At 32.7% G+C, this 17,099-nt stretch overlaps 1 protein-coding gene across 1 annotated transcript in view; it reads right to left on the bottom strand.

Annotated features, from left to right (window-relative positions):
- Sgcz (sarcoglycan, zeta) overlaps positions 1 to 17,099 on the bottom strand; it is a 1,013,519-nt gene that overhangs the window by 377,348 nt on the left and 619,072 nt on the right. Inside the window, exon 2 of the mRNA XM_005398345.2 lies at positions 16,762 to 16,956. Coding sequence (XP_005398402.2) covers positions 16,762 to 16,956 — 195 coding nt within the window. The remainder of the gene's footprint in view (positions 1 to 16,761; positions 16,957 to 17,099) is intronic.

Genomic DNA, 17,099 nt, shown 5'->3' with positions numbered 1-17,099 from the left:
CACAAATTGAATGTACCAGGGGATTTTTTCCTATATTTTTTTTCTTTTTCTTTTTTTTTTTTTTTTTTTTTATACTGGGACGCAAACTCAGGACCCTGCACTCGCCAGGCAGGCACTTATGCCACTAAGCTATATCACCACCCTTCCTATATTAGTTTGTAAGGGGAAAGTTATACATTAAATAGATGATTAAAAAAACTTGTTTTTACCATGGCCTATTTTTCTCATGTTCTGCACATATAGGAAAAAATGTAAAAAAATAAAAAGCAACTAAATGGACACATATGGCACAAAGTGTTTAGAATATACACATCATAAATACTGTTTTCCTTCCTCTTTCACAAGTACAAACTGGCTAATTAGTTGCCATATATTTTATTTGAAAAATCGAATCAGAACAAAAGTCCGTTGAGGACCTAATTGTTGAAATGACTAATTGTATGTAGAATTTCTCAATTTATACTCAGAGTATTCTTTGAAATATATGAGGCTGGTCTACAGACATACCAACCTGAACACACCTGAACTCATCTGAAATATACGAGGCTGGCCTTGATCATTTAAGTATTTAATAAAGTACATTAAACTGATTTTTCCTTGATTCTTTATGTATGTGAAAGTGTCTGTGAGCACACACTAGTAGGATGCTGTCAAGAGGGCATCAAAATTGTGCTGCAATTTAAGGATGAATCATCTGTAATTACAGGTTTGCTATCAAAAACACCAAAATATCAGTGCTGGGACCAGCATTCTACAAGCTAATGCTTTTTAATATTATTGTGAATAGCCTGAAAAAATGATGTAAAGAGTCAGCAGATTTTAGATTGATAACATACCCATGTAAAAGAATCTTTTTGTAAAATAAAAGTGTTGTAAAGCAAAAGGTTTATAAAATTTTATCAAGCAAAGTATGATATCTAATCTATATCTAAGTATAAATTACTGTTAGTTATCCTAACAAATCATATGTTTTTACTGAGAATGTTCAATTATATAAGAAATCAGTATGCTGAATGAATTCTCCCAGTTAGATGATAAAGTTGCCTCTAAAATAAGAGAATCTTTTGCTTTGGGTAGAAAATTTCTTTGCTGGAAATATTTTTGTTTTCATCCCACCCCTAGGAATAGAAAAACCATGTTTATATCCAGAGATAAGATATATGGGAAAAATGAAACTAATCTGTGGCAAAAATTAATTCCTTTCACAGACATAGCACTTGAAAAATCAGGCCTTATTGGTATGGCATATCATAACTCAAAAAGGACGGCCACATATATGAATTTATACTACAAAAATTTGAATTAAAGTGAAGCACAAGACATTTGGGGACAATATTAAATATAGGGAGTCATAGCAAGTGTAAGCCTAACTTTTTAATAATAATCTTGTTCAGATAACATACCAGATACCTCTACAGTCACTCACTATAATATATGTAGAATATAATACCTTTAACAAGCAAATTTATATTCTTCTGAGTCTCCAAGGAGTAATTCAAATAGCTGCATTGAATTAATGTGAGCAACATTCATGATCCTTGAGTGACTAATTACTTATAATTTAGCGAATGCACGAAGGGACATTTATTATTTTACTGTAAATGTGAATAAACAAGATAGTCTATATTGGATTTTCTCAAAAGCGAAGATCAGAGTTTTTTTTTGAGTGTAAGAATTTGGTTTTGGTTCATTTTTATATTGGCGAAATTTGTAATGCCTGAACATTCTCTTGTCTGCCTTCCATCTCGGTGCTTCTCTATTTGAGGGTTCACAGAAAGCATAGGCCAAAAGAGTAAGGCATTATTCATGAACTTGGGAAATCGACTTAGGAAACCTTGCAGATCGATTGGCAAATGATTCCTAGAAAAGACATTTATCCACAGTTTTTAATAAAACGACTATCATTATTAACATTTGGAAGTTAAGGTAAAAATGATTATTAATGGTCTTTATCTTGTATTATGTTTTCCTAACATAAGACAATTTGGATTTGTTTTTCAGCATGAAAAATACTGTTACTTGAAAGTTGACATTGGGAAGAACTAAATCTGCAAATATCCTTTTGTACCTTTAGGAACTAATTTCAGAAACCCCCTACAACATTAGACCCCCAAACCTGAGGACATTCATGTTCTATATATGAAATCATATAGTTTTTGTAAATAATCTGTATACATCCTCCTATGCTATAAATCAGTTCTGGGTTACTCGGTACTTAATTTGTAAATGCTATGAAAATACTGTTATAATGTATTGCTTATAGAATAATGACATGAAAATTATTTCCTATATGTTCAGGACAGTTGGACACTATTCTTTAATATTTTCTGTTTGTGTTTTGTTCAAACCTTGGAGATGAAACCTATGGAAATGTAAGGTTGACTACAAATATTTTCTTTAGTTGGGCTAGGAAGTCATCTTTTTACGTAAAATATGAATAGAATTCCATCAATCTTGATTTTAAAAAGTACATCAAAAGCTTAAATGAAGGAGATAGTCGATACAGTGATTATAGTTGAATTATGTGAATTTGGCTATTTTGAGGTTTATAGGTTTATTTCATATTTAAGCGAAAATAACACTATTCATAATAAAATTATGCAGTCATGTTACACAAATGATGGTAATAACCAAGAAAGCAAAGCCTTCTTTTAAATTATGCATAGATAGGGGCTGGGGATTTAGCTCAGGGGCAAAGCACCTGCCTGGCAAGCGCAAGGTCGTGAGTTCGGTTCCCAGTACGGAGAAAAACCAAAACAAAAAAACAAAAAAAAAATTATGCATAGATAGATAGATAGATGATAGATAGATAGATAGATAGATAGATAGAGATGATTGAAAGATAGATGATAGATAGAGATAATTGAGAAATATATGACAGATAGATAGATAGACACAGAGATGATTGAGAGATAGATAGATAGATAGATAGATAGATAGATAGACAGATAGATAGATAGACAGATAGAGATGATTGAGAGATAGATGATAGATAGATAGATAGATAGATAGATAGATAGATAGATAGATAGATTGATGGAATGAGACCTGGACAAAGAAGGTCATTTCCTTCTTGTACTACCAGGAAAACATAATCAGGGATGATTTGTAACTATAGGTAATGTTTTCATATGTTTATTCAGATCAGTAAATATTTTTACCTACTTAATATTTTTCAAAAATAAGCATCAAAGTAGTTTGCTCTTCCAAGATGAAGACTATTTTGAAAATATAGACTGACCACATCTTGGCAGATTTGGGAGTCCCATTTGATCTTTAGTTTTTGCCAGCTTTGAAAATGAAGTTACTTTGAAATTTAAGCAAAACCAAACTAATAGCATAATTTGATTTTATAGTTGCCCCAGTAATCATTTTAAGTACTGTATTTGTTACTAATTTATATAATTTATAATATATTTAGCTTTTCACCTATAGGGGATTTTAATATTTTAATTACAGAAAACAGTCAAGGCCATTTTATATTGAATATAACAAAGTGAAATTGACATAGACTTCTAAAAACATTTTTGGTTTGTACTTTTTAAATACATAACTGACTGCAATATATATGCTCATAGAATAAAGGTTATTCATAAATGCACAAGAAGAAAACTGGAAATAAAAAGCTTTTAGGAAAGCTGGTGAGGGATTTTTTTTTTTTCTTTTTTTTTTGGTTTTTCTCCGGTACTGGGAACCGAACTCATGACCTTGCGCTTGCCAGGCAGGCCCTTTCCCGCTGAGCTAAATCCCCAGCCCCTGGTGAGGGATTATTAACACATAGTATTTCACATTTTTATTTAATATGCTTTTCTATGAAATTTTTTTTAGAGACCTGAGGTACATTTTAAAACATATAATAAATATGGATTTTATCATTTAATGCTGTACTAAAAATTAATCTGAAAAATATAAATTTGTATAAATTAACTTTTAATGATTAATATTATACATACAAATACATTATATTTATTTATTCCATATTTGGAACTATATACTGCCTATATAAACATGATATGTATCTCTTTGGACAAAGCTATTTTCTCCACATTTCTGATTACTTCTTTAGGGTAAGTATCTGATGTTATCAATGCCCTTAAAAACCTTTCAGAAACTCTAAAAAATCATAAAATTGTCAAATTATTCTTCAAAAGGAAAAGAAAAACATAACTATCACATATATCTACACAAGCTTTAAACACTTGCATTACTTTTAATGAAGCTTTCAGAAAAGTACTTTTGGTGGTAGACTATCAAGTGTTTATAAAGTATATTGCAGATCATACCTTAATATGTTATATATGTATGTACTATACACACACATATTCTTACAGCAGATATAGCATCATATGAATTATTTTATGAAAATATTTGAGCAAGAAAGAAAAATATTTAACAATTTGAAAATTCTAGTTAAAATATTTTATTTTTTATATTTTATTTATTTATTTTTTTTTGGTTTTTTTTTTTTTTTGGTTTTTCTCCGGTACCAGGAACCGAACTCATGACCTTGCGCTTGCCAGGCAGGCGCTTTGCCGCTGAGCTAAATCCCCAGCCCCGATTTTTTATATTTTAAAATGAAAAGAAAATAAAATAGCAACAACCAAGACAAAAACAAAACAATACAAAAATAATAAAAGTGATACAGAATTTCAAAACAAGATGATAAGAATTAACAATGATTATTGTATTCCATATTGTAATATTCAATGAATTTGCTCAGATTAGTAGATGTAAGAATGCAAGATTGAATAAAAAATTAAAAATAATAAAAATAATAAAAAATACAATATTAATTACACCAAATTCTGCTATAAATGGACAGCAACAGAAATTCTTATTTATGTCTCTCAGGATGGAAATAGAATACCAATTTTGGAAAAAAGACCTGGTAATTTCCTAAATAACTGAATGTTTTCTCACCATGCAATCCAGAAATTGTGCTCTTGGTATTTATCCAAAAGAATTTAAAACTTATTTTCCAAATAAATCTTATGCATGGACATTTGTACTAGTTTTATTAACAAATATGGAATCTTAGAGCAACCAAGGTGATCTTTATTAAGTGAAAAGATACTGTGGTATGTGCAAACTGGAGTATTAGTGCTTAAAAGAAATGAGTTATCAACCTGTGAAAAGTCAGGGAAGAACAATAAATACATGTTCATCTATGGAAACTAACTTGAAAGGGGTACATACTATGCAATTCCAGTTATATCCCAATCTGGAAAGGGGTAAGCTATGGAGACCATAAAACAATCACTAATTTCCAGGGGACAAGGGCAAGCAAAAATGAACAGGCTGAGTACAGCATTTTTAGGGCAGTGAGACTAATGTTGGATATTAATATGATGCATACATGTCTTTATGCATTTATCAAAAGCTGTAGATATACAATACCAATACTCATTCCTAATGTAAACTGAGTATTTGGGGTAATAATGACACATCCACTTTTATGGATTAACAAATGTTTCACTCTAGCTTAGATGTTGATTCCAGGAAACACTTTGTATGTGACATACAATGTAGCTATGGAACTAAAGCTGCTGTAAAAATAAATCTTTAAAGCTTTCTGAAAAGATTACTTAATTTGCTATGATTTGCATTCCTAAGATACTAATGAAGTGGTGTCTCTCCACTCATGAATTTTAACTGTACTTGTGGATGTCCTCTAACCATACAATGCCCAGAAGTTGTGGTAGACCAGTTTTGGTTCTAATCTCTAGATGCTTTCCATATTCCATACTTTCATTAGACATTTATTTTTATTTTACAGAGAGAGAGAGAAAAAAGATAAGCATAACAATGAAACTGAGTTTCAAAACAGATTATGAGCTCAGTTACAATTGTTGATAGATTGTGTACTGTTGTCTTCCTAGTAGTTATTCAGAGTACAAGACATAGGCAGGATATATTGTCTGTACAACATTAAGACAAAAGTTTCTTTTTTTTTTTTCCCCCCTCCGGTACCAGGAACCAAACTCATGACCTTGCGCTTGCCAGGCAGGCGCTTTGCCACTGAGCTAAATCCCCAGCTCCAAGACAAACCTTTCTTTTTAATGAACGAAGAGAAACTAGCTGTATAACAGTCTTAACTGTCTTGCATCTACATATATTTTTCCTTTTTTTCTCTTTCGTTATTTCCCGATTCCCCATCACAGTTTGTCTTCTATTTTAATCATTTTAAAAATGGCCAGTGTTCTGGAGGATAAGAAACATGTGATCCAACCAATCCACCCAGTTGCAAAATGACAGCCAAATATGTGAATGAAGCCACTAAAGGAGGCAGCACCAGCATAGTCAGAAAGGTGACAGGAGATTCAGGAAGAAGCCGGACCAACATTATCTGAGCCTAGAGAAATTGTCCAGTCTCATTCCTGAGCTACTTGAACGTTCATTGATTTAAGCCATTAGGAGCTGAGGTTTTTATAATTGTACCAATAGGTAATTAATACATTGTACCTACCTAAATTATGTGGTAGTCAGTATACAAAAGATGAACATCACTTGTACAGTTTCTTCCAGGGTTAAAACATTTCTTTATAAGGCATATTTTACATCTACCAAGGGCAACAAAAGTTATAAAAATACCATGATTTTGTACCTTCATTATAAATGAATGCTATTAATAGTAAAAAAATAATAATGATTATGAAGGGGAATGTAGCAACAAAAAGGGAATTAACATTAACAGCAATGATCATAATGAAATATAACTTTACGCACTCAAACATTAAATAGACGCTTGGTATGGTCACATATACCTATAATACCAGTACTCTAGCAGGTTAAGGCACAAAGGTTGAAAGTTTAAGCACAGTTGGGCAAATTATTAAGACTCAGTCTCAAAATAAAAAGAAAAGTAATGAAGGGCTGGAAATTTAACTCTGTGTGAAGACCCTGAGTACAATTCCCAGTAGAAAGTGTTCCATTTCTTATCCTCATAAAAGTGTACGCAGATACATATGTAAATTTACAAATCCTTGGTGTACAAAAAAATCATCGTGGAATAGTAGACTATTTCTGACCAGAAAACTGTCATTTTGCTAGACTGACTTGCGAAAAATATTAAAGGAGAATAATGTCTAACTGGGCAGGACAATTTTTATCTAATGTATTAAACAGGGACTCGAATGTGAACTTAGTAAAATTGCTTATCATGTGAGATTAAGCAAACTTTTTTTGAGAATCATGATAAAAATATGCAACTCATGGGTGCTAAGTCAAAATATATGAATCTCAGTCTTTCATGCATATTGATTCATTTTTCTCTTTATTTAAACACTATTTTCATTTCTTTGAAGAACATAATATTCACAATTTTAAACACATTCCTAAATGCTATTCTATGTAATGGTGGATATTGTACTTGCTGCAGCTCAGTACTTGATAGCAAAGCTTTTTGAGAAACAAAGTGTCAATATTTCTTTTAAGTCCACAGTCATGAACAAGCATATGAAAAATATAGTTTAATTGAAAAATTTTATGTCACTCATAAATTGCAATTTTTATCAGTTGGATTGAAATGCATGTAATAATAGAAACAAATACTTTATAAAAATGTTTGAGGAAGCTGGTGCACATTTAAACTAAATACTTCTATAGGAATATGTACATTCACGATGCCTATGTAGGTCACATACATATGTAGACTTTTATACTTCACTGAATAAAACTAGTGAAGTAACCTGATCAGCTTATGTGAAGGAGTTTAGCAAATGCTCAGTGTTTTTCAGTTTAAGTCAAGAAAGAATAAAGTGGATGTCAGAGCTAACAGAAGCTTATCACATGTCAAGAAAAATTCAAAATTTTGGACAGCAAAGTATGGGAATTGAAAGAAAATGGATATATATTTTTCAAGTGATGCCATTTACTGGCAGAATTACAAAATCAAGTTAAGCCCCAGTTAAACTCTCTTGGAGATTGTCATGGGCCCTCACTAGTGCTCAGAGGAGCAAAGTGGCTCTCTCTACCCAAGCTTCAGCCATCATACAGATATAGACTCTACTACAGTGCAATCACATGCCAGGGGATTTGAATGCTTATTTTCTGGAAATATTTAAAAATACTATGATTACTGACAGAAAATTCTAGACTAACTTTACTTATCATTAATCATACTGATATTTGATCTGAGGGTGAGTTTGCAAAATAACAATGTAAAGCTGTGACGCCATTATTTAAAATAACAAAATCATGTGGACTCTTATCCAATGTAAACCATGTCTATTACAATGGTCTCTTAACTTGGAGACAACAAATATAACAACACTACCATTATGCTTGTTAAAAGGAAATGCTCACTTATTTTTTTACCAAACAGATAATAATTCTTAATTCTTAAATCAATTATTCATTTCAAATTGAAATTTAAAATCACCTCTCCAAATCCTATGTAGCAGTCAAATATTTTGACTATTTTGTCAAAGTGTTTAAGGCATATTATATGGCATAATTTGTGGGAATAATTGTATAAATGGAGACACACATGTGTTTAATTAAGTTCAGTGTGATTTACCCTATTGTAAAGTTTTACTTGTGAGCCCATCTGCATGGGCCAATGATTTTAATGTTCTGGATTCCTATCTCCTCTTATGTAATGACAGGTCACTGAGCCAGCCTTTGCTGCTCAACTGTGCTGCACAGTGTATTAAACACAAGAATTAAGAGGTCTGTACTTTCTATAATTTTTACTCAATGAGTAATTTTGTTAATCCTTAGTGTTCTCTTTCTGTATTATCTGGCATTCTAAGGAACACTATTTTGCCCAGTGTATGTATACCTTGTGATTTATGTTATGCTGCAATACTTATAGATAATGTCTATAAAATTAACTACAACTCAGTTGTTCTTTGAACTTGGATATAAATGACTAGATTTTTCTTTATAAAGTCAAGGAAAGAAAATGTACTGCCAGGCTAAAACTAATCATGAATGACTGCAATGGAGAGGGACAATTTGTCTGAAGTTTATGAGGAAATGCAAACAGAGGGTTATAATGGAAGCGGTCTTGCAACATTAACTGTATCATCCACTATCATAAGCTCTGCAATAAATCCCACACACCACACTGAAGGGCAGTGTCTTTGCCTGCTGCCAAACTCACCGCAGAGCCGTGGAATCTTCTCCAAATGAGATGCTTACCTCAGCTCCAGGGTGCGTGGCATGGAGCATGAACCAAGGAATAAACTGGAAAGATGGAAATGGCAACTCAGAAAGGTGGATGAATGTATCACCTAGATTTCCTGCAGAGTGGTCTCTTTAAATGGCCAGTTAGATACTTCTCAGAAAAATATAGTTAAAGTGTGTGAGGAATGGGCTGAACCACAGGGATGAAAGAAACATTTGGAATTCTTACTTTTATAATTATATTAAGATACGTGTCATTGTCGAGTCTAGAAAATAAACCTAATGCCCATGCTGCCAAGTTCAGAAGTGTAGCCATGCTTGGAACCTACAAAGCAGTTTTCACCATATTAATTGCTCATTAATTATACATTCTTAACAGGGAAATGAATCTGTTAAAGATGAGAAAGAGATCAAAAGATGGACGAGAGAGTAGAACGGGACAGTAAAACAAGTAAGATATGTTATATACAATTAACAATATCTTACAATGAATATAACCATTATGTACTGGGATCAAGTACTAATGAAACTAAAAGTTCAAACAATAGTGGTTGACGGTATAGAGGTACATTTTGCCAAAGTACGAAACACAAATAAAAAGCAATAACATTGTATTTATATATTTGTTTTTGTGAATGAACTGCAATATGCAGAAAGTATACTAACAAGAATTTTGAAATAATTGATTTCAATTTGATTTAAATAATACACAATGAAATGAGGTGAGAGAGGTTGAACTTTGAAATTGCCACCCATACTTCCCTCTTTGTGTGACCTTCCCTCTATCAGTGTGACCTTGGGAAATTTAACTTCCCAAAATTTGTGTTTTGCATCCGCCAAGGGGATACAGTATTTACTTTATATACTGTAAAATTTAATAAGGTCTGCTCTATAAAACATAATCTTGTTGAACAAACTACCTGCTAACTAATGGGCTGCTAGTGCCTTAAGCTTTGCTCCCACAATTAAAGCATTACAGCCTAAGGGTTATTATTCAGGAAGTTATAAAATAATTCATAGAACAATATCTCAATCATATAACAATTTAATGCTCTGATCACCAAGGAAACTCAGAATATTTAGGGTCAAGAGCAGAAAGCACACTCTAGTATACACACAACTTTTAAGTATTTGAGTTTTCAAGAGGATTCAGAACAGAAATTAGATCACTGACTCAGACAGGTCAGAAAGTTGCTTGCTGATAATTCTGGCTTTCAAAATAAACAGCTTAGTGTCACCAAAGTAATGACGGTGTTTGAAAGAATGGCCTGCTCCTCTTAGATGTTTTACATAGTTATGCTGTTTTATACCTGAGCACTACATTAGGAATTTCTAAGGGACTCTTATTATTCCTCAGCATCCTCAGGAAATAAAAATTTTTCTTTCACAAAATTTGTCGTATGAAATAACTTCATTTAATAACAGGTAACAGTGCAAGGGCATATTAATCATCATTATTGTAGTGGGCAACAATTGAATGTTTAATATCTGAATCTATTTTAAGAGTGTTTAGTATGCTTCACTTATTTAATACTTCTGAGGTACATAAGAGGTGAAAACTATCATCAGCGTTTTACAGATGAAGGAACTGGAGCTGCAGAGGTTAGGTACCCAACACAAACCGGCCCTGCTCAGCAGCAGGGCCTAGAGCCAGACTACACATCCGGCTATCTGGCTCCAAAATGTATGAACTTACATTTTAAGAAGATAACAGTATCCACAAGGTAAACTCCTTCATTTATTTACTAACTAATTAATAAACACCCATTGAGATTGTTAAAGTGTTCAGGATTGTTTCGTTATTAATCTCAATGCAAAGAATCAAGTTAATTTACATGGTCAATGGAGTATCTGTGAAGACAGAAGAGCTGAAAATAAGTAAAAGTAATAATAATAGCAGACTCTTGGACAGCTGTTAATACATGCATGACACTTACGAATAAGTTCCATTCTTCCAATTCATTTTATTTCTAAAGCAATATAATTTAGAGGATGATACTATTACATCCATTCCACAGAAACACAATTTAAATAACATATCATAGGTAGTATACATAAAATTTTAATAGCCAGGATAAGGACATAAAGCTTTTTGGCCAGAGTCTACTCTTTCCTATTAACAATTGTTGATTATTTAGAAGTGATTTTAGCAATTCCAAAACTTAAGGAAATTTTGAGACTGATACTAATGTGTTAAATTGGTAAAGCCAAACAAGAAGCCCTTAGAAGTTATTAGTGGTATAAACTGATTTAATTATTTTGCTAAAAAACTAACATTAAATGTCAAGATTCCTACACTTACATTCCAAAATGCAGAACCTAAAGAAGTTTGCATTTATGCCACTATGATTATCAATGTTGATATACAAGTGTGCTCAATGAAACTTGTGACAGCAAATTAATAAAAAAAATGAAGAAAACAGACAAAATAACCAAACATGAAAATAATGATGGGTCAATGAGATGCCTACTCCATGAAATTTGTAGCAATATAAGGGATAATCCTTATACAAATATTGCTAAGCTAAAGGCAATAAAAATGTTTGAAGTATATGCACACACATGAAATTATATAAAAGCAAGGAACATATTGAAAATTATTTAAGGTGTTCATAATGGCGATTTTCTGTATGGAAAATTAGGTATGGCCCTGTCTCCTGCATTATGTGAGGTGTTAGGCAAAGAGGCTGCCCAGGGTTATCCTATTTGATATTATAAATACAAAACTGATTTTTCATTGGAGAAGATAATAAATCCCACTATGTAAAGCAAGGCAGCTCTGTCTGTGTTACAAGGCCTTAGACAGCAAGTAAAGGAGCTCACTGGTTCCTGTCTCAGTTATGCCAAGATAAAGGCAGCCTTTAGAAGGGCATGAATCACAGTGCAATGAAAAATTATACAGACGTCAGTGCAAGTCAAGGATTGATATTTATCCCACAAATTCTTCTGAAGAGCATATTATCTGGCAGACACTGTCTTCTAATTTGGGAAGACAGAATCAGAAATAAAGTCAAGAATGATGCCTTCCATGTGGGGGAAGAGAAATAAATGATGACCAGGATCCTATAAATATAAACTTGGTTGAAGAGTCTATAGAGCAAGAAGTAAATTTTTTTAAAAAATGAAGCCTGTGTTTATTTTTCATTTAAGCATAATATATGTTTATCTATATAGATGCTAGTTAAGAAAAATATGCATTTGGAATGAGAGTGTAATTTTCTAATATGAAATGGCTAGATGTGTAAAGATAGAAGTGTTATTTAAAGAAATCGTTCAAGATAGACTTTAATGGAAAAAATCATGAGAGTAACAACTTTTTGAAAGACACATTAGCTAATGACAACTTATTGCAAATGTACTTTAGCCAGTTATGTATATTGATAATGGGTTAATAATGACAATTAAAATGTTGGTCTCAAGAATAACATAAGCATATGTGGTACTTCATTTAGTAGTGATTAGAAAAAGCATAGAATTTAAGACTTGTAAAATGTGTACAATTTCACATTTTGTAAAAATAGTAACTTTAAAAACAATTAGCTTTAAGGTAAACAGGAAAACAAGTGACTATGGTAATATGTGTACTCTGAATTTTAGAAAAGTATATCAAGAGAAAAACTATCATAAAAAATAGAAATAATTCTGTGTTCTGTAGCTATATAAATAACAAATCTACAAACTTTGGTCAAAGATTCACATGTTTATAGCAATGTGTGTGTGTGTGTGTGTGTGTGTGTGTGTGTGAGAACACACAGAAATCTTGACAAATTATTCAACAAATTCATATCATATTGCTACAGGGAATGTAGAATAGCATGTTTACAGTTATATACAAGGAGGCTACAACAAAATATTTAGTAAGGTATTTAATAATGATGAAACTATGCCATGATTTAATGGGATGATTTGTCTGCATTGAGATGAGAGTTTAAGTATGAGTGATTAAGTGTAGGAAATACTAGAAAATATCTTCTTGTAATACATGAATGGTTGGATTAAATGATCCTCAATTCCTTTCCTATCTAAATAATTGTGATATTCAATGCTTTTTGGAATTTTTTTCAGCTCTCCTTGATCTAACTAATCATATAATCCACTAAGAATAGCCACACAACTTTTTCACATAAATGTTTCAGTCATTGCCCATATTTGGGTAATTCTTGAATTCTAAGGTGCAACATTCGTAATTTTGCTTATGTTCTCTTTCTTTTTCTAGCTAGTGAACATATCTAATAGTATTTTGACATAGATGAATGTTAGCAATTTTGGCTTTGACACAAGATTGAAATAAAAACTTCATAACTATATCAATTTTCAATTTTCAAATGTAGAGGTAATGTACTTCTTATGAGAATTAAACCTAGGATTGAATTTTGCCTCAGTACAAAGTCTAATAAAATGCAAGGCTAGTCCATTTATACTGAAACATAAAGATATTGTACCAAATCAACAAAACAGCAGCAGCAACAAATACCGTGTAATTGGGTTATACTGATCAAGGTAAAATGAAATTCCAAAGTCTCCTTCTTCAACTCATTCCTTCATTTATCAACTCACATAGTCAGGAAATTATTGTTTATATCTATGTTGTGTCTTTCACCCTGTAGTATAAACTCATTTCCTTCTTCATGGTACTCTGTGATAGGTATCTCAATAAGTAGAATGATTTTATTTTCCACAAAATGAGAAACAGAAGTTAATAAGGTCATATCAACCACACAGATCGTGTACAATTATATTCATAATGAAGGGCTCCAAGCACCACATAAAATATGTTGGCAGCTATCCTTGCTGTGCTCAGAGTACAATATTTTGATAACAGTAACATGCCCAGTTCTCTCAAATAAAAGATGTTAACAGCCACATATTTCAATGCATTAGATGGTAACAGTTATAATAAAAGTCCTATACATTTTGTGTAAATCAATAATATTCCTCAAAAATGTACACATTATTTCTGCTTCTTGTTAAAAAATGTATGGTAACTAGTTCTTGGTATTCACTGTGTAGATAGATACAAATTTAATGTGCTAGTAAAACCATAAAATCGATTTTTTGTAGCCTCTCCAATGTAAGAGAATTACAAATTACTTAGCACTTCTCAAGAATATACAACTTAATTTGCAGTGTTCAACACTGCAATAATCTGCATCTATTTAAATAATTCTGAGTTTCTCTGAAAAATTATGAATAAATTCATTGGGATAGAATGCCACTTTACAACCACTATCTTGATACAATCATTAGAGCTTCATCTGTCTATAACTTCATCTATATGCCAACAGCTTGCATGGTTGAAGGAAGGACAGCATTCACTTGATTATAAAAAAGCAAAATTTGATTTTATTTTGAGTCACAGTCTCATTGTATAGCCCAGGCAGCCCTTGAACTTACAGCCATCCTCTGCCTCAGCTTCCCTACAGCAGGGGTTGCATGTGTGTGCTACCATACCCAGCTTCAAAATTGTGATTTTTTTTTTAAAAGAGAGAGAGAGAGAGAGAGAGAGAGAGAGAGAGAGAGAGAGAGAGAGAGAGAGAGGGAGAGAACAATCTTCTACTAAGTTTCCTATGGAAGAACCCCTTTTGGACATCACTGAAACTATGCTGTTATTTGCATGTTAGCCAGCTGGGCTTCAATTTAGACAGCTCCAGGGGCTGGGGATTTAGCGCAGTGGCACAGCGCCTGCCTAGGAACCCTGAGACCTATAGGAATCCAGAAGACATAGGTATGGTTTTCAATTGCTTCCCATGAATAGTTTAGATGGTCTTGGAACCAGCATGGGGCAAGGTGCTCTGAGTGTGAGGTATGAAGGGAATAATTATGTGGTTAGTAGAATTTCCTAATTAAATTAAACATACCCCATCAATTCACATGGAAGGAACCTGAAAATTCCAGGGTTGTGGTCCCTGGATAGAATTAAACCTTTGTGGAGTGAGAAAGCTGGCACCATCTCTCTAAAGCTATTGATAGAGGAAATACACTTTATGAAATTTTAAGATCCAGAGAAGTCTATTTCTTTTTAAAAAGTTACCTTTTATTGAAGTAAAATAAGATTGAAAAACTTGCTTTCAGCAAATGAGAGTTTTACTGAAGTGAATCACTAATTCAGCTAGTCACGGGTAGGGGAGCAGAACTTGGATTAACAGGCTCACTAGAGAGAAAATTAATGATATTTGTACTAAAATATTCCCAAATGAGAGAAAAAATGGAGCCAAATGTGAGACAAAGGACTGGTCCAGACGCATGGTCAAAATATTTCACAAGCAATGATTTTTTTACTAGCCCTGCCCTGTGTCTCTAGTCAATCACAAGCTCAGCTGTCTCAGTTCAGGGCTATGAACGTGTATCTATCTCTAGGAAATAATTATTACTATTTTTTTTCTAATTTTGTGGACATATTGGCTCCTGTCCACCTTTCTTTGTATTTTGTAGAATTGCCCTTCAAAATTTTCACTATAGTGAGAAAAAATATAATCATTCTTCAGCTCATTTTTTTCCATGAGCACATGGTATTTATCATGATTTGCATCATTAAGTGTTTTCTGTCTGGTAGGTTAGGCCCTTGCCCCCACAAACTCCTTCTGGAGGAAATATGTGTGGTAGCTTCACTATGGTAAGATGCTGAGCTCATTTTCCCTTTTGCAATTCTGTTTCAAGTTAGAATCAGGTATTGGCAAAATCAGAAGGGAACTGTTCCTACTAGATCAATACTCAGAAAGGGTGAAAGAGAAAACCCAGTATAGGAATATCAGTGAAGTTAAAGAACCTCCTTTCCTCTCATGCCTGAGGATTCAGAGAGTAATAAAGAATAATAACAGTGTGGTCAGAAAGTGTGAAATACCTGCTCATCTGTGAGCATACCAGAGATCTCTAAGGAAAAGCACAATTGTTAAAAAGTATAGTAGCAAAATATAAGGACTTAGCAGAAAATACCAAAGGAGCTAAAGTAGTTTGCGTCAAAGCCAAGAATCTTTCCAGGTAAGCTGTCCTCATAGGTTCATTGAAAACATTCAATAAACTGAAGTCAAATTCATTACTTAATCAAAAAATCATTGCTATGAATTTGTTAATTTTCATAAAATTGACTTCATTTGCAGTTTGTTTTCTGTTTACCAAGTATGTGTTCTGAAAGAAGGTGGTTGCCACCGGGTGGCATTTATGAGGCTTAAACAGCCCAGGAGAAATTCCAGGATTTAGATTCCATCACATAGTATGTTACATAGAAAGCAAATACAGAGGAATATAGAGGTATAAACTCTACATGGAACAATTTAGTAACAACTATGTTTTATAACATCATGGTAAAATATCTCTTAAATTATTTGTTTCTCAGTTTCTCATAGTATGCTATAATATGTACTTATTAGTTAAATAACTTCTCAGTTTCTAATGACTCAATGTGCTGGTATGTCATGATCTAAATTTTCCATTCTTAAATGATAGAAAGAAATGTCATAAGTGTGTCATCACTAGGCATATTGAATGCAGTCTTAAAATATAATTATTCTTGAAATTTCAAGACACATACTTGTAAAGTTTAAGATGAATAACTTTCAAATAAAATAATAAAAATAGTAGGGTTGGATTGTCTTTGAACTAAAGTAATAGATGTAAAATCATGGTGGTACTTACCACAGTGAAATTCATAACTTTCAATATCCATATTGTCATGGCTAAGTTAACTATCATGGTAACCAACAGCAGAAGGACAAAGAAGTATAAGCACCTCTTTCGCCATCCATAAATTCCCACTGGGTACAGCTGTGCATTTTCAGTTCTTGGCAGGTGGTTCTGCTGTGTTGCTAAAATATATTGTTCTCGTGTCATCTGGAGGAAGAGGGAGAGGGAGGAGAAAGGAGAGGGGAGGGGAAGGAAGGGAGCAGAGAGAAGGGGAGAAAAGGAGAAGCAGAAGAAGAAAGGGAGAGAGAGGAAGAAGAGGGAAAGAAGGAGGGAAGGACAGAATGAAAAAA

The sequence above is a fragment of the Chinchilla lanigera genome, unplaced genomic scaffold, assembly GCF_000276665.1.
Source record: "Chinchilla lanigera isolate Chin_1 unplaced genomic scaffold, ChiLan1.0 scaffold00062, whole genome shotgun sequence".
Lineage (NCBI taxonomy): Eukaryota > Metazoa > Chordata > Mammalia > Rodentia > Chinchillidae > Chinchilla > Chinchilla lanigera.
This window is presented reverse-complemented; position numbering and strand designations above follow the sequence as displayed.